The 21,534-nt window shown below is 61.6% G+C and overlaps 1 protein-coding gene and 1 long non-coding RNA gene across 3 annotated transcripts; both read left to right on the forward strand.

Annotated features, from left to right (window-relative positions):
• Window positions 1–1,855: 1,855 nt before the first annotated feature.
• LOC135188091 (ubiquitin recognition factor in ER-associated degradation protein 1-like) lies at window positions 1,856–4,487 on the forward strand. Its single transcript, XM_064167317.1, has 5 exons — window positions 1,856–1,997; window positions 2,211–2,308; window positions 3,624–3,709; window positions 4,107–4,191; window positions 4,370–4,487. The coding sequence occupies exons 1-5, from the start codon at window positions 1,856–1,858 to the stop codon at window positions 4,445–4,447; spliced, it is 489 nt and encodes a 162-aa protein (XP_064023387.1). The 3' UTR covers window positions 4,448–4,487.
• Window positions 4,488–10,503: 6,016 nt separating this feature from the next.
• Window positions 10,504–18,427, forward strand: LOC135188351 (uncharacterized). 2 transcript variants are annotated; one of them, XR_010307670.1, is made up of 3 exons: window positions 10,504–10,576; window positions 13,217–13,361; window positions 17,887–18,427. It is a non-coding gene; the product is annotated as an uncharacterized LOC135188351 (long non-coding RNA). The 2 variants fall into 2 exon arrangements; XR_010307669.1 differs by lacking the exon at window positions 10,504–10,576 and adding an exon at window positions 11,099–11,158.
• The last annotated feature ends 3,107 nt before the right edge of the window (window positions 18,428–21,534 follow it).

The raw sequence follows: 21,534 nt of genomic DNA on the forward strand, positions 1-21,534 counted from the left end.
GCCCTCGGACCCTCCCCTCGGGCCCGGCCCCTTCCCGGCCCTCGGACCCTCCCCTCGGGCCCGGCCCCTTCCCGGCCCTCGGACCCTCCCCTCGGGCCCGGCCTCTTCTCTGCCCTCGGACCCTCCCCTCGGGCCCGGCCCCTTCCCGGCCCTCGGACCCTCCCCTCGGGCCCGGCCTCTTCTCTGCCCTCGGACCCTCCCCTCGGGCCCGGCCCCTTCCCTGCGCTCGGACCCTCCCCTCGGGCCCGGCCCCTTCCCGGCCCTCGGACCCTCCCCTCGGGCCCGGCCCCTTCCCTGCGCTCGGACCCTCCCTTCGCACCCTCCCTCCGGGCCCCTTCCTTCGGGCCCGGCCCCTTCCCTGCGCTCGGACCCTCCCTTCGCACCCTCCCTCCGGGCCCCTTCCTTCGGGCCCGGCCCCTTCCCTGCGCTCGGACCCTCCCTTCGCACCCTCCCTCCGGGCCCCTTCCTTCGGGCCCGGCCCCTTCCCTGCGCTCGGACCCTCCCCTCGGGCCCGGCCCCTTCCCCTCTCGCTCCGCCCCTTCCCATCTAGCTCCGCCCCTTCCCTTCTCTCCCCGCCCCTCCCCTCGGGCCCGACCCCTTCACTGTCCCTTCCCCTCTCCGCCTCATCCTCCATTTCCACCTCCTTTTGGTCTTCCATTTCCACCTCCATTTGGTGTTCACGCCGGAGCCTGAGGCGGCAGCCCCTAAGCCGTAAACCCAGCAGGCAGGCGCACTGGCCCTGCCCTCACCAGCCACACACCTACAGGACCGAGCGCTCAGCGCCCATGCCTCCGATCCTCTGCTGGCAAGAGGGGGCCCTGGAAACGATCCCAACAGGAGCTGGCTAGGGGTTGGGTAGTTCCTTTGCTACGAGCACCCACTGGCAGTGCCAGGTCTGTTTCTGCACCCACAACGTCCTGTTCAGGTCTTTCTTCACACACTGCTGGATCTGCCATATCACAGACGTAGGGGTGAGAGTCCTGCTCGCTGCCCCTGTGGGGTCCTGGGCACTGACAAGCCTGCCTTGGCACCCAGAAGCTCCTTACACTGTGCCTGTGGCTCAGGGGCTCTGTGCTGCACTGCAGGGAGGGCTGAGACCCTGGGTGCCAGCCTGGAAAGGGGCACTGGAGGCACCAGCTCAGGCTGCAGACAGGACTCAGCTGCTGCCAGCAGGCATCCCTGTGGCAGGGGCCCAGGGCACTCAGGGCTCCCAGCCTCCCAGGTTGCCCAGACGACAGTCCCCACCTCATGCCATCCCCAGGTGCCTGCTGCAGCCTGCCCAGGCAGCTGGGGGGTGCCCAGCTCTGGCAGTGCAATCTTCCTCTTTCTCTGAGGGCCCCTGGTGAAAGGAGACAGAAAGAGAGCAGGGAAGGTGCTGGGAGAGGTGAGAAGGGCTGGGGCTGGAGGCAGCGGAGCAGATGGCGAGGGCTGGGCTAGGAGCAGGAGCCAAGGGCTGCACGGGCAGCAGGGCAGAGAGGCAGGCAGCTGCAAAGGGCGAGCCAAGCTGCTGCAGACTCCTGCGCCCACTGGCACCCTCCCCAGGTGCAGCTGCACCTGCATATTCCTCTTGTCCCGAGGGAATTCTGGAGTGACAGCCCCGTTGCAGCCCAGGTCCCTCTCTCTGCCATCTGCATGCGGTGCCACCATGTTGGCAGGATGGACTCTAAGCGCCCAGGGCCACGGCAGCAGCCTGGGGTGATTGTGACATCACAAAGGCCTGGGGTGCATAAATGCCCCCGGACACTGCCCAGGTCAGTGGTGCACTTGCCAGGGACGCTGGAGGGTCAGGGCAGTCCTGCACTGCACCGAGGTCCCCAGGCCCAGGCATCAGCGGTGTTGCCAGCGACTTGCGGCCATGGCAGACGGACGCCAGAGGAGCAAGAGGCCCCGGCCCAGGCCTGCCCAGCGTCCTGCAGCAGGCAGCAGCAGCAGGCAGCAGCAGCAGGCAGGGCCTCCCCCTAGCAGGAGGCAAAGACGTGAGGACGGGCAGCAGCCAGGTGAGCCCAGAGCCTTCCCGCGGGCAGCTGGAGCCAGTGCGCCTTTGCCTGAGCCTCCCTGGCAGAGTGCATGGGGCACAGTGCCCAACCCATCCCCAGGTCCTGCCCGGGCCAAAGGGAGGCAGGGCAGCTGCAGCAGGCCACACTGTGCCAGCTCCTGCTGCCATCTCTGCCGGCCTTGCCGTGGGCTACCAGTGTGCTCTGCCGTTTCAGCGGGTGCAGAGCAGCGGCAGGAGGAGCCACCTCAGCAGCCCCTGGCTGAAGCGGAGGGCCCAAGGAGGAGAAAGCGTCCAGCAGGGCGCCGGAGCCAGGTGAGAGCTCTCAGCTTGCAGCCGCACGGGAGGCATGCCCAGGGCGCAGGCACCGCAGTCCTTCAGCAGAGCCTTCCTTTGGCACAAGGCCAGCTCTGCCACGGGCAGATCGGATGGGATGAGGGAGATGATTCCCTGGGGAGTCCCTCCTGTTCCTTTGCAAGCACAGCCCTGCGGTCCTAAGCTGCACCCCAGGTCCCACCAGGTGGCTCTAGTGGCCAGAACTGGATGCTTGGGCTCAGCCTGGTACATCACCTGGGCCCGATTTAACAGCCCTGCCTTGACTCAAGCTCCAAGGATATTGTGGGGGCTGTTTTGCTGCTCTGCTCCATTCACTGCTCAGGCTCCTTCCTGGGAGGCTTGGTTTGTACCCTTCCCAGTTCAAACGTTGCTGAACAAGCAGACCTCAGGGCTCTGCTGATCCCAGGGGAGTGCCAGTGTGTGGCAGCTTGATGAGCAGTGACACAGCTGCTGCTGAGAAGGAACAGAGCAGCCATGCTTCTTGTCATGCTGCTGTTAAAGGCAGGTTTTGTTGCTCCTCTGGGCCACCAAGGGCCCCAGCATGGGCACAGCAGAGGAAGTGCAGCTTCTGCTCTGGGCTACCAAGAGGTCCAGTGTGGAGACAGCAGAGGCCGTGCAGCCTCTGCTCTTCAGACCCACAGTCTGTACAAGTCAGCCTTGCTTGTGGGGGAGCACTGAGCTCCAGCAGCCTTTCTCTTGCTAACAGTTTCTGAAGGCTAACCTTGCCTGCCCGAAGCTCCTGCTGGGCTTCCTTGGGAGGTGGTTGCTTACCAACTGCTCTTTTGAGAAGGGCTCCTGTAGAGCTCTGTCTGCTGGCAAGCAGGTGAGGCTGTCTGCATGTGCTCTGCATGTGCCCACAGGAACACCAGGCACTAGATCCCTCCGAGGATGCTGCAGCAGGCCCCAGTGCATGTGGCAGTGGCACTAGACTTGGCCTAAGTCCTCTACTGCTGCTGTGTTCAGAATGTTGTCAGATGCTGAAGTTGATCCAGACAATGCAGAATGCTGGGAGCTGCTCTGGGAGCTGCTGCTGGCCTCACTGGCCAGGATCTGCAAATGCCTTTGGTGCTTCCAGCCAGAAGGACTCTGACTTTTGGTGGCCTTAAGGGGGGCAGTCCAGAGACAGGAACCTGAAAGATGGCTGCAGCCAGTGGCCATCAGCTTGTGGAGAGCCTAAAGAGCAAGTTGGTGACTCTGAGAATGGAGTGCAGATGGTAGCAAGGAGTTAGAGCACAGCAGCCCCTTGGCTTTCAGACAAGCTCTGGGTACATGAAACCTCCTTGTGTCTACACAGGCATTTTCTGGCCGTGGCCACAGGCTGGATGTCAGGGAGCAGGAGGAAGATGCTGAGCCTCGTCCAGCTGCAGCAGCCAGCCGAAGGTATGTCCATTTGGCTCAGCTCTCAGCGAGAGAAGGGTCACTGCTGGGCTGCCTGGCACATGCCCAGCTCCTTCAGGGGCAGATGCTGAGTTCATGCTGCTGCCAGAGCTCTCTCAGCCAGCTGGTATCTGCAGAAGCCAAGGCAGCAGGTCCAGCCTGGGCTGAGGAGCTGCAGCAAGTGGTGCACAAACCCCTGCCAGCTTGGACAGGGACACTGGGTGGAGAGGGAAACATTTCCTCATTGGGTGCCTAAGCAAAGCCAGGCCAGGTGCAGGTTTTGCCTGGGAGGAAACCTCTCAGTTCAGGCTCAGGGGCCCTGTGCAGAGCTGTGGTTTCTCACTGTGCTCAGCTGCTCTCAGCTTCCTCCTTCCATGCTGTTTTTGTGCTTCTTTTGCAGAGGAATTCCCAACTACAATTTCCAGATTGGACGGATCACGTTCATGAGGGACTCTCAGCCAGCAGCCGAGAGAGAGGCTCGAGAGGTGAGGAGAGGAGAATCCTGCCCCTCTGTGCACAGAGCTGGAGCCTGACAGCTGCTGCCCAAGGCCACAGCCCCTTGCTGCGCCGCTGCCACATTCCTGGCACCAGTGGCTCAGCTTCCCTCAGGCCCAGGCAGGGAGCAAGCAGCTGACAACCTCTCTCCCTCTGCCCTCTCTCCAGGAGGAAGCTGGAAGCAGAAGCCAGTTCATTCCCTTCTCAGGGACAGCCCATGTGCTGGGCAGGAAGAAAGGGCCCTGAGCTGTGCAGCTTCTGTTCAAAGGGGAGAGAAATAAAGGTTTGGAGAGCTGTTAGCTCTGCTTGTCCTCACTGCAGCTGCCAGGCCAGCAGCTCTGCAGCACACGACACTGCTGCCCCTTGGGGGTCCTGCTGCACACTGCAGCTGCAGACTTCGCTTCCAGGGGGAAATTCAGCTCCAGCGGCTCGCAAGGACTTCCCTGCGTGTGCTGTGCAGAGGGGAGGCTCAGGAGCTCCCTGGGATGCCAGACGAAGGCAGGGTGCAGGAGGGGCTGAGGGAGGCTTTTGCCCACAGCCTCCATAGGCTCCATGGGCTCCTCCTTGCTCTGGGCTCTAGAGCCCAGCCAGGCCTCCAGGATCCGTAGCTCCGGGAGAGCACAGGAGCCATGCACAGCCTCCCGCAGCGTGGAGGAGCCACATCTGCCCCCCCTGCTTCACAGGGCCGAGTCTCCCCCACAGGGCCTGCAGGGTGCCAGCCCTGCCAAGGACAGTGGGCTCTGCAGGCCAGCCCAGCTCTGCAGGCTCCACAGCCCCATCCCCACTCTGCAAGGAGCACAGGGGACAGAGCTCTGGGGCAAGGGCAATGCTTGGGCTGGGTCAGCATGGCAGGTGTGCCCCCGGCCTGCCTGCTGCCCTTTGCAGCTGCCTGCCTCTGCTCTGGGGCTCAGCAGGGCTCTGGCAGCTCCTGGGTGCTGCTCCTGGCAGCTGCCCCTGCTGCCTCCTGCTGCCGCAGAGCACAAAGTGCTGTGCAGGGACAGCTTTGCATGGAACCAAGAGCACACAGGAGAGAAGCTCCTCCCAGCCAGGGAGCACTGCGGCAGGGATGTCCCCTCAGAGGGGCTGACTGGCTTGGCCTTGGCCAGAGGCAGGTCCAGCCTGGAGTGGAGGAAGCTTCTGGAAGTCTCTTAAGCATGAGCTGTGCCACAGCCCCTGCCCCACTGCCCAAGCCCTCCTGGACACAAACCCTTCCATGACACCACAAAAGTGCCTGGAATTCTTCTGGAGGCTCCAGTCAAAGTTCCCCAAAGGTGCCCATGAAGCTGCAGGCCCCTGGGGTGTAGTGCCCAGCCCCCACTGCCCAGACACTAACAGACTCCCCTGGCCAGCTGCACCTGCCAGCACCTGGCAAGGGGCACAGCACAGCCTCTCTGCCCTGCTGCCCGTGCAGCCCTTGGCTCCTGCTCCTAGCCCAGCCCTTGCCCTCTGCTCCGCTGCCTCCAGCCCAGCCCCAGCCCTTCTCACCTCTCCCAGCACCTTCCCTGCTCTCTTTCTGTCTCCTTTCACCAGGGGCCCTCAGAGAAAGAGGAAGATTGCACTGCCAGAGCTGGGCACCCCCCAGCTGCCTGGGCAGGCTGCAGCAGGCACCTGGGGATGGCATGAGGTGGGGACTGTCCTCTGGGCAACCTGGGAGGCTGGGAGCCCTGAGTGCCCTGGGCCCCTGCCACAGGGATGCCTGCTGGCAGCAGCTGAGTCCTGTCTGCAGCCTGAGCTGGTGCCTCCAGTGCCCCTTTCCAGGCTGGCACCCAGGGTCTCACCCCTCCCTGCAGTGCAGCATAGAGCTCCTGAGCCACAGGCACAGTGTAAGCAGCTTCTGGGTGCCAAGGCAGGCCTGGGGTTGGGGGCTGTGCCCAGGGCTCCACGGGGGCAGGGATCAGGACCACTCAGCCCAGCAACCAATGAAGAAAGCCCTGAACAGGAGGAGGTGGCTGCAGACACAGGCCTGGCGCTGCCACTGGGTGCTGCTGGCAAAGCAGCCACCCAAACCCTGCCAGCTCCTGTGGGCAATGAGCCCAGGGCCCCATTGCTCCATGGCTGTCACCAGGCACCAAAAGAGGGCATGGGTGCCAAGACCCCTGTGCCACAGGTCTGCTGGGCTGCCATCAGAATGGAGAGGAGCCAAGGGAGGAGGACCAGGGCCCCTCCCAGACAGGCTCCTGTTCCCCATACTCTGCCCAGCCTTGGCTTGGGTCATCTGCTGCCAGTCCAGGTCTCGGTGGCACTGACTTCACCAAGGCCTAGGGGTGCATAAATGCCCCCAAAAACCACCCAGGTCAGAGCTGCACTTGCCAGGGACTCTGGGGGGTCAGGGCAGTCTTGGACTGCACCCAGGGCCCCAGGCCCAGACAACTGCAGTGCCCCAAGAGACTTGCGGCGATGGCAGAGAGATGCCAGAGGAACAAGAGGTGCCAGGCTCCAGCCCTGCCCAGCATCCTGCAGCAGCCAGGAGCAGCAGGCAGCAGCAGCAGCCAGGAGCAGCAGGCGGCAGCAGCAGCAGGCAGCAGCAGCAGGCAGGAGCAGCAGGCAGGGCCTCCTCCTGGCAGCAGGGAAAGATGTGAGGACGGGCAGCAGCCAGCAGAGCCCAGAGCGTTCCCAAGGGCAGCTGAGGCCAGTGCCCCTTTGCCTGAGCCTCCCTGGCAGAGTGCATGGGGCACAGTGCCCAACCCATCCCCAGGTCTTGCCCGGGCCAAAGGGAGGCAGGACAGCTGCAGCAGGCCAGTCCCTCAGGAGCATGGCAGCTGGAAGCACCACACTGCACTGGCTCCTGCTGCCATCTCTGCCAGCCTCCTGGCCAGGGGCTCCCTGTTTGCTTTGGCATTTCAGTGAGCAGGGCAGAGGCAGCAGAAGCCACCTCAACACCCGGTGCCCGAAGCAGAGCCCCCAAGGAGGATCTGCCCAGCATGGCACCAGAGTCAGCTGTGAGGTCTCCCCCTGCACCCTCACGGGTAGCAGCTGCCCAGAGGCAGGCTGAGCTGAACTCAGCAAGCAAAGCAGCCTGCTCCTGCCGCTGCAGCCACTTCTTGGGGCTCAGCAACCCAAGTGGAACCCTAAGGCCAGGTGGGCTCAGTGCTGGCAGCAGAGTGCTGCCGTGCCCAGCGTGTGCCAGGGCTGTGGCACATCCAGTGCCTGCCAGGACAAGGCCCAAGCCACAGCTGAGCTGCTCAGAAGCCTCAGCTCTGCTGGGCCAGGGGCTGCTGCCTGGGCCAAGGGCCACATCCCTGCCTTTGCTGCCAGCTTTGTCGGAGCTGTGGGCACTGGAGCAGGAGGAAGGAGGAGCTCAGAGGTCTGCTGGGCTGCCCAGGGCAGAGGCAATGCACTTTCCTGCTTGCCTTTTGCTTGGGAGGTGCCAAGTCAAGCTGAAGCCTGCCAGGGCAGAGGAAGTGGAAGTTGATGTGAAGGAGAAGAGTGCTGAGGAGATGGAAGCAGACATGGAAGGTGCCCCAGGATGGGAACTACAGCATTAAAAATCCTCTCTGCACTAGAAAATTGTTATTCCATCCCATAACTGCTGTCTCTTTACACACTCAGGGCCAGCCCAGGTCGCTCTCCTCCTCCAGCCCCGTGGCGAGCAGGAGCCGCTTTGATCGGGTGTGCTGGTTTGGGACTAAGTGCATGGGGCACATCCCTGAGACCCTTGCAGCAGAGAAAGCTTTCCTAAGAGCCAACCACAGCCTGCCCTGGCACCATTTCAGGCCACTGCCTCTCATCCCATCCCTTGTTCCCTAAGACAAGAAGCTGCTCCCACCTGCCTCCAGCCTCCTCTCAGGGAGCAGTAGAGAGCAATGAGGCTCCTCATCGTCATGACCCTGCCCTGGGGCTTGTCTTTGGTGGGGTCCTGTGTCCCATTGCCCCCAAGCTCCCCCCTGAACAGATGTATCCAGGTCCCTTGGCTCATCCTGACTTTTTGTGGGGCTGAGAGTGGAGACAGCAGAGAAAGTGCAGCTTCTGCTCTGGGCTACCAAGAGCCCCAGCAGGGAGACAGCAGAGAAAGTGCAGCCTCTGCTCTGGGCAAGAGGCTCAGCATGGCAACAGTAGAGAAAGTGCAGCCTCTGCTCTGGGCAAGAGCCTCAGCATGGCAACAGTAGAGGAAGGGCAGCCTCTGCTCTGGGCTACCAAGAGCCCCAGCAGCAGGGAGTCAGCAGAGGAACTGCAGCCTCTGCTCTGGGCTACCAAGAGCCCCAGCAGCAGGGAGTCAGCAGAGGAACTGCAGCCTCTGCTCTGGGCTACCAAGAGCCCCAGCAGCAGGGAGTCCGCAGAGGAAATGGTGCCTCTGTTCTGGGCTACCAAGAGCCCCAGCAGGGAGACAGCAGAAGAAGTGCAGCCTCTGCTCTGGGCTACTAAGAGTCCCAGCAGCAGGGAGACAGCAGAACAAGTGCAGGCACTGCTCTGGGCAAGAGCCTCAGCATGGCAACAGTAGAGGAAGGGCAGCCTCTGTTTTGGGCTACCAAGAGCCCCAGTAGGGAGACAGCAGAAGAAGTGCAGCCTCTGCTCTGGGCTACCAAGAGCCCCAGCATGGCAACAGCAGAAGAAGTGCAGCCTCTGCTCTGGGCTACCAAGAGCCCCAGCATGGCAACAGCAGAGGAAATGCAGCCTCTGCTCTGGGCTACCAAGAGCCCCAGCATGGCAACAGCTGAGGAAGTGCAGCCTCTCAGCCAGCAGCCGAGAGAGAGGCTCGAGAGGTGAGGAGAGGAGAACCCTGCCCCTCTGTGCACAGAGCTGGAGCCTGACAGCTGCTGCCCAAGGCCACAGCCCCTTGCTGCGCCGCTGCCACATTCCTGGCACCAGTGGCTCAGCTTCCCTCAGGCCCAGGCAGGGAGCAAGCAGCTGACAACCTCTCTCCCTCTGCCCTCTCTCCAGGAGGAAGCTGGAAGCAGAAGCCAGTTCATTCCCTTCTCAGGGACAGCCCATGTGCTGGGCAGGAAGAAAGGGCCCTGAGCTGTGCAGCTTCTGTTCCAAGGGGAGAGAAATAAAGGTTTGGAGAGCTGTTAGCTCTGCTTGTCCTCACTGCAGCTGCCAGGCCAGCAGCTCTGCAGCACACGACACTGCTGCCCCTTGGGGGTCCTGCTGCACACTGCAGCTGCAGACTTCGCTTCCAGGGGGAAATTCAGCTCCAGCGGCTCGCAAGGACTTCCCTGCGTGTGCTGTGCAGAGGGGAGGCTCAGGAGCTCCCTGGGATGCCAGACGAAGGCAGGGTGCAGGAGGGGCTGAGGGAGGCTTTTGCCCACAGCCTCCATAGGCTCCATGGGCTCCTCCTTGCTCTGGGCTCTAGAGCCCAGCCAGGCCTCCAGGATCCGTAGCTCCGGGAGAGCACAGGAGCCATGCACAGCCTCCCGCAGCGTGGAGGAGCCACATCTGCCCCCCCTGCTTCACAGGGCCGAGTCTCCCCCACAGGGCCTGCAGGGTGCCAGCCCTGCCAAGGACAGTGGGCTCTGCAGGCCAGCCCAGCTCTGCAGGCTCCACAGCCCCATCCCCACTCTGCAAGGAGCACAGGGGACAGAGCTCTGGGGCAAGGGCAATGCTTGGGCTGGGTCAGCATGGCAGGTGTGCCCCCGGCCTGCCTGCTGTCCTTTGCAGCTGCCTGCCTCTGCTCTGGGGCTCAGCAGGGCTCTGGCAGCTCCTGGGTGCTGCTCCTGGCAGCTGCCCCTGCTGCCTCCTGCTGCCGCAGAGCACAAAGTGCTGTGCAGGGACAGCTTTGCATGGAACCAAGAGCACACAGGAGAGAAGCTCCTCCCAGCCAGGGAGCACTGCGGCAGGGATGTGCCCGCAGAGGGGCTGACTGGCCTGTAGGGCAGAGGAGAGGGGGAGCAAACCCTCCCTCAGTCTGCCAGCCAGAGTCTTCTTCACCTGCCCCAGGGTGCCCTTGGCCTTCTCAAGCTGTACCAGGGCAGGTTTAGGTTGGGCATTAACAGAAACCTTGGCCCCGAAAGGCTTCTCAGGCACCGGCAGAGGCTGCCCTGGGAGGGAGCTGAGTCCCCATCCCTGCTCGGCTTCCAAAGCCGCAGACAGCCGCAGGTGCTGAGGGACATCGTCGGCCCCAGCCCCGGCAGGGCTGCACAGCTGCTGCCTCAATGCTCTCCAAGGAGTGCTCCGACCCAAACGGCTCCACGCTGCCCGTGCAGGCGGCAGCCAAGGGCGGCGGAGCACAACCGAGGCTCCCTCAGCGCCGCCCCAGCGCCACTGCCGCCCCCCGCGGCCCGCACCGCGCATGCGCAGCGGCGGGAGCGGTGGAGGGCGGGGCTGCGGGACGGGCGGAAGTGACGTCCTGACTCCGCGCCGCCTGGCGCCATCTTTGTTGTGGGCTGCGGTCGTGTCCCCGTGGGCAGCACAGGGACGAGGCAGGCGCTGACGGCGCCGGTGGGAGCCTGCCCTGCGCTGCTCTGGCAGGCGTCTGTTGGCTCCTGCGGGGGTGGGCACTCTGCCCTGGGCTGCTCTGGCAGGCGTCTGTTGGCTCCTCCGGGGGTGGGCACTCTGCCCTGGGCTGCTCTGGCAGGCGTCTGTTGGCTCCTGCGGGGGTGGGCACTCTGCCCTGGGCTGCTCTGGCAGGCGTCTGTTGGCTCCTCCGGGGGTGGGCACTCTGCCCTGGGCTGCTCTGGCAGGCGTCTGTTGGCTCCTGCGGGGGTGGGCACTCTGCCCTGGGCTGCTCTGGCAGGCGTCTGTTGGCTGCCCCGGGGGTGGGCACTCTGCCCTGGGCTGCTCTGGCAGGCGGCTGTTGGCTCCTGCGGGGGTGGGCACTCTGCCCTGGGCTGCTCTGGCAGGCGTCTGTTGGCTCCACCGGGGGTGGGCACTCTGCCCTGGGCTGCTCTGGCAGGCGTCTGTTGGCTCCTGCGGGGGTGGGCACTCTGCCCTGGGCTGCTCTGGCAGGCGTCTGTTGGCTGCCCCGGGGGTGGGCACTCTGCCCTGGGCTGCTCTGGCAGGCGTCTGTTGGCTCCTGCGGGGGTGGGCACTCTGCCCTGGGCTGCTCTGGCAGGCGTCTGTTGGCTGCCCCCGGGGGTGGGCACTCTGCTGCCGCCCGGGGCAGCCTCGGCCACTTCCCCGCGACCCTTGCTGCGGAGAAAGCTTTCTAAGAGCCAACCACAACCTGCCCTGGCACCATTTCAGGCCACTTCGTCTCGTCCTATCCCTTGTTCCCTAAGAGGAGCAGCTGCCCCCACCTGTCTGCAGCCTCCTGTAAGGGAGCTGTAGAGAGCAATGAGGCCTCCCCTCAGGCTTCTCTTCTCCAGACTGCAGGCCCCCTGCTCCCTCAGATGCTCCAGACCCTTCCCCAGCGTCCTTGCCCTTCTCTCCAGCAGCTCCAGCAGCAGCTCCAGCACCTCGATGCCCTTGCCCTTTGGCCCAAGCCAGTACTCCAGGTGTGGTCTCACCAGTGGCCAGCACGGGGCCAAGATCCGTGCCTGCTGCTGCTGGCCACACTCATGGCTGATGCAAGCCAAGATGCTGACACAGAGAAACAGACAAAGCTCAACAGCTAAGAGTGTTAGGGAGCCTTCAATAATGTATGGGCAGTGCCCAGCACAGCACTGGACACATGGCGAGCATCGTGCCCAGGACATGGGCATAGGCTGCCCAGTGCCTGAAGAGGGCCTGCAAGAAAGCTGGGGGGGGGGCTTCTGACAAGGGCCTTTGGTGCTAGGCCAAGGGGCAATGGATTGAAAGGTGAAGAGGGGAGATGGAGGCTGGAGATTAGGAGGAAATTGGTTACAGCCAGGGTGGAGAGACACTGGAACAGGTTGCCCAGAGCTGCTGCTAGGTTAGAGTGGGGGTGACAGAGCTGAGCCTCCCTCCTGTCCCTCAGCAAAGGGCAGTGGTAGCAGCTGCAGTGTCCAGGCTTGCTCTCTGCCCAGGGGGTTATTCAAGTGTGACAACCACCATCTCCCTTTTCTGCTCCTCATCATCATGGCCCTGCCCTGGGGCTTGGCTTTGGTGGGGTCCTGTGTCTAAAAATGCTATCAGGCTGTGCAGGACATCACCCAGCCAAATTTTGCAAGGCTCAAAATGTGGAGTCTCCACCACCTTTTCCCCTCTGCCCAGATGGGGTTTTCCTTCCTGCAGCTTGTGCCCACTGCCTTCTGCTCCTTAGCTCCAAGAAGAGTTGTCAGCAGGGTGGGAGAGCAGGCAAGTGCAGTGCAGGCCTTTACACTGAGAACTTTGAGTCACTCAGTGGTCCTTTGTAACCTGCTGTTGGAGGTGCACAGCTCTGTAATCAGAGAATCACAGAATGGGCTGGAAGGAACCTCTGAAGCTCATCCAGTCCAACCCCTCCTGCAGTCAGCAGGGACAGCCTCTACTAGATCAGGTTGCCCAGACTCCTGCTGAGCCTCACCTGGGATATCTGTGAATAACTGTGCCCTGTTCTGGGCTCCTCCGTTGCAGAGAGCTGTTGAGGTGCTGGAAGGTGTTTGGAGAAGGGCAGCAAGGCTGGGGAGGGGCCTGGAGCACAGCCCTGTGAGGAGAGGCTGAGGGAGCTGGGGGGGTGCAGCCTGCAGCAGAGGAGGCTCAGGGCAGAGCTCATTGCTGCCTGCAGCTGCCTGCAGGGAGGCTGTAGCCAGGTGGGGTTGGGCTCTGCTGCCAGGCAGCCAGCACCAGAAGAAGGGGACACAGCCTCAAGCTGTGCCAGGGGAGGTTCAGGCTGGATGTTAAGAGGAAGTTGTTGTCAGAGAGAGTGATTGGCATTGGAATGGGCTGCCCAGGGAGGTGGTGGAGTGGCTGTGGCTGGAGGTGTTGCAGCCAAGCCTGGCTGGGGCACTTAGTGCCATGGTCTGGTTGGTTGGGCAGGGCTGGGTGCTAGGTTGGGCTGGAGGAGCTTGGAGCTCTCTTCCAGCCTGGTTGATTCTATGATTCTACTCTATGGTCTTCAAGGGTGGAGCTTCAGCTACCTCACTGGGTGATCTCTTGCAGCATTCCACTATCCTCATTGTAAAGAACCTGTTCCTAATGTCCAATCTAAATCTGCTCTTCTCTACTCTGAAGCCATTGCCTCTTGTCCTGTCTCTGCAGGCCTGTGGCTGCTGTGTCCCTCTGGCATATTGTCGTGGAAGGCAGTTTGGGAGGACTGTGGGGAAGACACACGAGGCTAACGTGTAAAGCTCAAGTGATGTATTGCTCAGACACGGAGATCCCCTCCCAGAACCAGATCACCCAGGTGAGCTCTTTGGTAGGAGGTTGCAGAGTAACGTTTCAGGAAATGGCAAATAAAGAGAGCCTGTGATTTTTAGAGGTTTTTGAGTCTTGGAAGTTGTTCAGGCTGTAGGTAAGAGTCCGTTGCGCTGCTCACTGTTAGGCAGTTGAGTTCAGCTGGATTGGAAGCTTTGGGCAGTGTCCCTTCCTCTGGCAGCAGCGGGCCCAAGCGGGCAGCTCATCCGCTACGCCCTTTGTATTGGAGCAGGCTGGTCTGGAGCGGGAGTGTATAGGGTTAACACTCCTGGGGGAGTGACCCTGAACCTGACCCTGGGGGTCTTGGCCCCTCTCCAGGGGTGGGCCACACTCCAGGTGATGGTTAGCCCACTCCCCCCTCTTCCTGTGGTATAAAAGAGACAGGAGCTCCCTGTCTCTTCCTCTCTTTCCTTCGCTCCCTCTTGGCACACACACTCACACTGCATACCAGCACACCCCGTGGCAGCCAGGAGGCAGAGACACCATCACACAGCTCGGGTTGTATCCATCCCTTGTTGTATTTTGCTCTTTTCCCTTCCTTATCCTTTGTAAACTCCCCTACCTCCAATCCCTTTTCTAAGTTATTGTTAAACTTTTCCTTTTTAACTTCCAAATCGAGTGAGATTGATTTATTTGGGTGTCCCTACCTTTATCTCTCTCTCTGTCTTTGGGAAAGGAGGGGGAAGAGGGGAGGGCACTCTATAAAGTCTATAGATTGTCATTGGGTCTATTAAATTTATTAGAGTCTCTGGGAACCTGCATTTGAACCCAAGACAGCCAGGCAGGAGGCAGGCAGGAGGCAGGCAGGCAGGGGGCGGGCAGGCAGGCTGGAGGCAGGCAGGAGGCAGGCAGGCAGGCGGCAAGCAGGCAGGCAGGCAAGAGGCAGGCAGGCAGCAGGCAGGCAGGCTGGAGGCCGGCAGGCAGGCAGGCAGGAGACAGGCAGGCGGCAGGCCGGCAGGCTGGAGGCAGGCAGGCAGGAGGCAGGCAGCAGGCAGGCTGGCTGGAGGCAGGCTGGAGGCAGGCAGGCAGGAGGCAGGCAGGCAGGCTGGAGGCAGGCAGGTGGCAAGCAGGCAGGCAGGCTGGAGGCAGGCAGGCGGCAAGCAGGCAGGCAGGCTGGAGGCAGGCAGGCTGGAGGCAGGCAGGCAGGCTGGAGGCAGGCAGGCTGGAGGCAGGCAGGCTGGAGGCAGGCAGACAGGCAGGAGGCAGGCAGCACGCAGGCAGACAGGCAGGCAGCAGGCAGGCAGACAGGCAGGAGGCAGGCAGGCGGGAGGCAGGCAGGCAGGCAGGAGGCAGACAGGCAGGCAGGAGGCAGGCAGGCAGACAGGCAGGCAGGAGGCAGGCAGGCAGGCGAGCGAGCGGAGCAGGCCAAAAGTTCCCGCCGCAGGCAGGCAGACTGTTGTATGGTGTTTCTAAGGAGGTGTGAGCCACCAGTTCAGACTAATTTATGTTATCCTTACAGACTGGCACCCATTATAATTAACCCATAGAACTGGACAGTTTTTACCAAAAACAGCTTCTGAGACCACCCCACGTTGGGCCCACACCAGGTGTTGGGCGTGCATGGGAACCAAGGCAGACAGCTGGAAAAACAGTGGCCAATGTTTGCCTCTTATCTTCACTAGGGAGGCAACTTCTCATGGGACTGGAAGGTTGTTTTGGTTTTATGATGCTTTTGGCCTTCATGTGAGGCACTAACATGCAGGACGTGAGACCTGTTAGGGAGTTTTTGCTACCCTCCATGGCACATATCAACAGCACCTCTCAGGTTGGCATCATCTGCACTCTGCTGATGCTGCACTCAGTGTCACTGCCCATAGCACTGATGAAAACAGCAAGCAGCACAGGTGCCAGTAGAGAGCCCTGAGGGACACCACTTGGCACTGCTCTCCAGCAGGACTTGAAGCCATTGAGCAGCACCCTCTGGATGCCACCATCCAGCCACTTCCTTACCCAGTGAGCAGTGCACCCAGCAAACTCCTCTCTCTCCAGCTTGGCCAGCAGGATCTTGTGGGGGACTGTGCCCTTGCTAACAGTGGGTGCAGGGTTTCCTTTCTTCAGTCCCTGCCAGGACTTCCAGCATCAGAGAGAGAGGCTTGGCAGCTGCATCAGCTGATTCCCTCAGGACTCTGGGGTGCATCCCATCAGGTCCCATGCATCTGTCTTAAGGTTCCTCAGCTGCTCACACCCCAGACCTTCGCTTCCACTGGGAGGGACTTTGTCTCCCAGGTCTCCAGCTCCTAGGCCATCACCATGGGAGCCATGAGGAGAGGGCTTGTCATGGAGACTGAAGCAAAAAGGCTGTTGAGAATCTCAGCCCTCTCCTCATCCCTTGTTCCCAGTTCCTCACTATTGCTCTCTCTAACCTTTCTTTTCTGCTTCCCTCCCTGCAGAAGCCTTTCTTGCTTTTCTTTGCATCCCCTCCAAGTGCAGTTCCAGCTGCGCCTTGGCCTTGTAGTCCTCATCCCTACACAGGTGGGCAACACCTCCAGACTGTGTGTGAGTGCTCCAGAGCCAGGGTCTGTGTGCTCCAGAGCCAGGGTCTGTGTGCTCCGGAGCCAGGGTCTGTGTGCTCCGGAGCCTGGGTCTGTGTGCTCCGGAGCCTGGGTCTGTGTGCTCCGGAGCCTGGGTCTGTGTGCTCCAGCACTAGGGTCTGTGTGCTCCAGAGCCTGGGTCTGTGTGCTCCGGAGCCTGGGTCTGTGTGCTCCGGAGCCTGGGTCTGTGTGCTCCGGAGCCTGGGTCTGTGTGCTCCGGAGCCAGGGTCTGTGTGCTCCGGAGCCTGGGTCTGTGTGCTCCGGAGCCAGGGTCTGTGTGCTCCAGAGCCTGTGTCTGTGTGCTCCGGAGCCAGGGTCTGTGTGCTCCGGAGCCTGGGTCTGTGTGCTCCACAGCTTGGGTCTGTGTGCTCCGGAGCCTGGGTCTGTGTGCTCCACAGCTTGGGTCTGTGTGCTCCCAGCCTGGGTCTGTGTGCTCCGGAGCCTGTGTCTGTGTGCTCCACAGCCTGTGTCTGTGTGCTCCAGAGCCTGGGTCTGTGTGCTCCACAGCTTGGGTCTGTGTGCTCCGGAGCCTGGGTCTGTGTGCTCCGGAGCCAGGGTCTGTGTGCTCCGGAGCCTGGGTCTGTGTGCTCCACAGCTTGGGTCTGTGTGCTCCCAGCCTGGGTCTGTGTGCTCCGGAGCCTGTGTCTGTGTGCTCCAGAGCCTGTGTCTGTGTGCTCCAGAGCCTGGGTCTGTGTGCTCCACAGCTTGGGTCTGTGTGCTCCAGCCAGGGTCTGTGTGCTCCGGAGCCTGTGTCTGTGTGCTCCGGAGCCTGGGTCTGTGTGCTCCGGAGCCTGGGTCTGTGTGCTCCAGCACTAGGGTCTGTGTGCTCCGGAGCCTGTGTCTGTGTGCTCCAGCACTAGGGTCTGTGTGCTCCGGAGCCTGTGTCTGTGTGCTCCAGAGCCTGTGTCTGTGTGCTCCAGAGCCTGGGTCTGTGTGCTCCACAGCTTGGGTCTGTGTGCTCCAGCCAGGGTCTGTGTGCTCCGGAGCCTGTGTCTGTGTGCTCCGGAGCCTGGGTCTGTGTGCTCCGGAGCCTGGGTCTGTGTGCTCCAGCACTAGGGTCTGTGTGCTCCGGAGCCTGTGTCTGTGTGCTCCAGCACTAGGGTCTGTGTGCTCCGGAGCCTGGGTCTGTGTGCTCCAGCACTAGGGTCTGTGTGCTCCGGAGCCTGGGTCTGTGTGCTCCGGAGCCTGGGTCTGTGTGCTCCGGAGCCTGGGTCTGTGTGCTCCGGAGCCTGGGTCTGTGTGCTCCAGCACTAGGGTCTGTGTGCTCCGGAGCCTGGGTCTGTGTGCTCCGGAGCCTGGGTCTGTGTGCTCCGGAGCCTGGGTCTGTGTGCTCTGGAGCCTGGGTCTGTGTGCTCTGGAGCCTGGGTCTGTGTGCTCCACAGCCTGGGTCTGTGTGCTCCAGAGCCAGGGTCTCTGTGCTCCACAGTCTGTGTCTGTGTGCTCCAAAGCCAGGGTCTCTGTGCTCCAGGCCTATGTCATCAACTTGCTCCAGTCTGTTCCAGTGTCAGTGAGGGCTTCACACAGCTCCTGCTTGCTCCCAGAAGCCTCTCCAGGCAGTGACAGGATGAAGCCAGGGTTAAGCAGGCATGTTCTAGAGACTGAATCCTGAGCTGGCCCTTCCTGAACAGACAGAAGCCCTGACCCACAGCATGGCCTGGTGAAGTGCAGTTCTGTAACGCTGCAGAGAAAGAGTTGCTAAGGAGAGAAATGAATGCAAATATAAATCAGTTATCATTTGGCTCTGCCTCCCACCTGACTGTGTGCAAAAGTTCCTAAAGGTTAGCAAGGTTGAGAAATTCCCTTCTCAGTATAGGAAAGGCTACAAATGATTTGGGAAGTGTATTTGGAAAAAGATAGATCCCAAGGCAGCCTGTTGCCCCCAGGAACAGGAGGTAGGAAGCTCCTGGAGGCCTCAGGAATATATCAGTTACTCAGAGTGCTCTTTGCTGACTGTGGGAAATCCTCTTTGGTCTCTTCTTGTAGGAAGATCTTCCTGGCTTGCTCTGCTGCTTATACAGCACATGTGTGGAGAGCAAAAACCCAAGAGCAAGAGCCTTGTGCTATCTGCACCTCACCTCTTTGATCCAAGCTGCTCATTTGCATCAGCACTGTCACCAGACAAAGGCTGGGACAAGTAACCATCACTTCTCTGCTGGAACATACCCACACATGCCCAAAACATGCCCAGCCTTGACCCTGCATGGAGTCTGTGCCTGGCAGGACGTGGTTTGGGGGAAAGACCCATGTGCAATCCACCCATCCACAGCTTTCAGAGGGGGAGGTATCTCTCCTCTGGCTCCCTTCATCCCAGCCTCGCTGTTTGCCCTGCATCCCGTCCTTGTGGGGGGCAGGGAGGGGGTTTGGCTGTACTGCCACACGTAGAAAGGCCCAGCAGAATGCACTGACATTTTAATGGGGTTTATGCTCCAACTGACTTCCAACTGCTGTGTGGAAGACTTGCAGCTAACAGAGCCTCTGCAGCAAAGGGTGCTTGAGTGACATGAAAGCAGCTCTGACTTTCGCTCTGACTTTCACTCTGACCAATACTCATGGTCATTGTCAACAGCTGAGTGTCAGAAGTCTTCCTTCCTTCCACCCATCCATTCATCCTTCCATCTCTGCACCCATTCCTCCATTTATCTGTCCATCCACTCATCCATCCATCCATCCCTCCATCCCTCCATCCATCCCTCCCTCCATCCACTCATCCTTCCATCCATCCCTCCATCCTTCCCTCCCTCCACTCATCCTTCCATCCATCCAGTCATCCATCCCTCCATCCCTGCATCCTTTCCTCCCTCCACTCATCCTTCCATCCATCCAGTCATCCATCCCTCCATCCCTGCATCCTTTCCTCCCTCCACTCATCCTTCCATCCATCCAGTCATCCATCCCTCCCTCCATCCATCCATCCCTCCCTCCACCAATTCATCCTTCCACCCATCCACTCATCCATCCATCCATCCCTCCCTCCATCCTTCCTTCGATCCTTCTGTCCATCCGTGGGCAGCCCTGGCATGGTGCCTGGAGCAGGAAGTGCTAAGCTGCCATGGGTCGGGTGGCTGGGCTGAAGGAGAGGTTGGCTTTGCAGGGAGGCCGTGGGCATGGTGTGGGTGGGTGGCTGGGCTGAAGGAGAGGTTGGCTTTGCAGGGAAGCAGTGGGCATGGTGTGGGTGGCTGGGCTGAAGGAGAGGTTGGCTTTGCAGGGAGGCCGTGGGCATGGTGTGGGTTGGGTGGCTGGGCTGCAGGAGAGGTTGGCTTTGCAGGGAGGCCATGGGCATGGCGTGGGTTGGGTGGGTGGGCTGAAGGAGAGGTTGGCTTTGCAGCGAGGCCGTGGGCATGGTGTGGGTCGGTGGCTGGGCTGCAGGAGAGGTTGGCTTTGCAGGGAGGCTGTGGGCATGGTGTGGGTCGGTGGCTGGGCTGAAGGAGAGGTTGGCTTTGCAGGGAGGCCATGGGCATGGTGTGGGTCGGTGGCTGGGCTGAAGGAGAGGTTGGCTTTGCAGGGAGGCTGTGGGCATGGCGTGGGTCGGTGGCTGGGCTGAAGGAGAGGTTGGCTTTGCAGGGAAGCAGTGGGCATGGTGTGGGTTGGTGGCTGGGCTGAAGGAGAGGTTGGCTTTGCAGGGAGGCCGTGGGCATGGTGTGGGTCGATGGCTGGGCTGAAGGAGAGGTTGGCTTTGCAGGGAGGCCATGGGCATGGCGTGGGTTGGGTGGGTGGGCTGAAGGAGAGGTTGGCTTTGCAGGGAGGCTGTGGGCATGGTGTGGGTTGGGTGGGTGGGCTGAAGGAGAGGTTGGCTTTGCAGGGAGGCCATGGGCATGGTGTGGGTCGATGGCTGGGCTGAAGGAGAGGTTGGCTTTGCAGGGAGGCCATGGGCATGGTGTGGGTGGGTGGCTGGGCTGAAGGAGAGGTTGGCTTTGCAGGGAGGCCATGGGCATGGCGTGGGCCACAGTCTCCCATGGGGCTCTCGAGCACATGGCAGTGAGGTGGCCCCGGGAGCTCCTGACGCCTGCGCAGAGTGGCAGTGACTCAGTGCCTGGAGCATGGCGCCAATGGGAGTGGGCGGGGCGGGGCGTGGCCTGCAGTTCTGGCGGGAAGAGGCAGAGGAGGGCCGAGAAGACTACCTCTGGTATCCAGCGAGGCCACATCAGGGAAGGGGCTGGTGGCTACAAAGGCTGGCAAGGGGCTCTTCTGGGGACTACAGACTCTGCCTGCTGTGCCCAGGAGCAGCAGTGGTCTCCAGCTGACAGCAATGGCTTCGTGTGCTGCCACCACCACCTCCGATGCAGCTACCCAGACCCAGCGTCGGGGCAGCCGCCTGTGCCCCCGGGCACCAGGCCCTAGCGTGTGCCCAGCGGTGCCAGCAGTGCGGGAGGACGGCAGAGAGCTCGCCCGCGGCAGGCGGAGCCGAGGGAAGGAGCTCCTCCGCGCGGTGCCAGAGCTCGGAGAGCAGGTGAGCAGGATGGGATGCGGCACAGTGAGTCAGAGAGAGACCTTTGGAGCCGCAGGTGGCTCCTGGCTGGCTCAGGTGGCAGCCGCAGCTGGCAGTGAGCGGGAAGGGAAGCGAGTCCCTGCCCAGTGCAGCATGTGGCTGCCCTCACAGCCTCCCCCGCGGGCACAGCTGCCCCCACACCACAGGCACGGGGGTCTGGTGCCCGAGGGGCAGCCACACGAGGACAGAGGTGATAATGCACCCAAAGAGCGACAAGAGGAAGGCAGCACCACCTGCCACAACTGCCTCTGCCAAGGGGAAGAGAACCATTACTGCTGGAGGTCCTCTCCTGCTGAGGGGGGCAGAGGGGCTGATGTGCTGAGCTGGCCCATCCCACAGGGTCCCTGGGGCCCAGGGTGGGGATGTTAGTAGGAAATTCCCACGTCTAGGAAGGCCCTCAGATTATTCCCTACTCCTGGTCGTGCGTATTGGCCACAGTGAAGGTGAGCAGAGAAGGCCAGAGAAGATCGAGAGGGCGCCGGAGCAGATGCTCTGAAGATCAAGCACGCAGGTGGCCTTTGCCTCGCTGCCTTCAGGAGGGAAATACTGAGAGGCTCAGGAACACAGACCTGAGAAGTCCTTGGCTTAAAGGACAGTGCCAATGGTGGCTTCTTCGACCATGAGCAGCTCTGCACTGCCACCTGGGCTGCTAAGGTCAGAGGGGGTTCAGATGACTGGGGGGGAATAAAGGATCCTGGGTCACGAGTTGGAGGGGCTCATTGAGCAGACTTTAAAGTACACATGGAGGGGGAAGGGGATAAGATCAGGTCAAGCAAAGATGGCCTTGGGAATGGCACAACCATGCAGGGGGTGAAGCCATCAGCCCAGCCACAGCACCACTGTACTGCATCAGGGGCTCCAAGTGCTTCCCTGGGCACCCAGCTCGAATGCTCACCCAGCACAGGCACCAAGCAGGAGGAGTGGAGACGCTGGCATGGCTGCAGTGCTGTGAGCTGATTGGCATCATGGAGACATGGAGGAGTGAATCCTGTGGCTGACTAGAAGGGTACTGGAAGCTCTTCAGAAGGACAGGTAGGGGAGACAAGGAGGGGCTGTTGCCTAGGGTGCAAGGAGCTCCACCTGGCAAGTGCTGGTGAGAAGATGGGCTGCCTGTGGGTGAGGGTGAAGGGAAGGGCAGGGGACGT

Source organism: Pogoniulus pusillus, chromosome 29 (genome assembly GCF_015220805.1).
Source record: "Pogoniulus pusillus isolate bPogPus1 chromosome 29, bPogPus1.pri, whole genome shotgun sequence".
Taxonomy (NCBI): Eukaryota; Metazoa; Chordata; class Aves; order Piciformes; family Lybiidae; genus Pogoniulus; species Pogoniulus pusillus.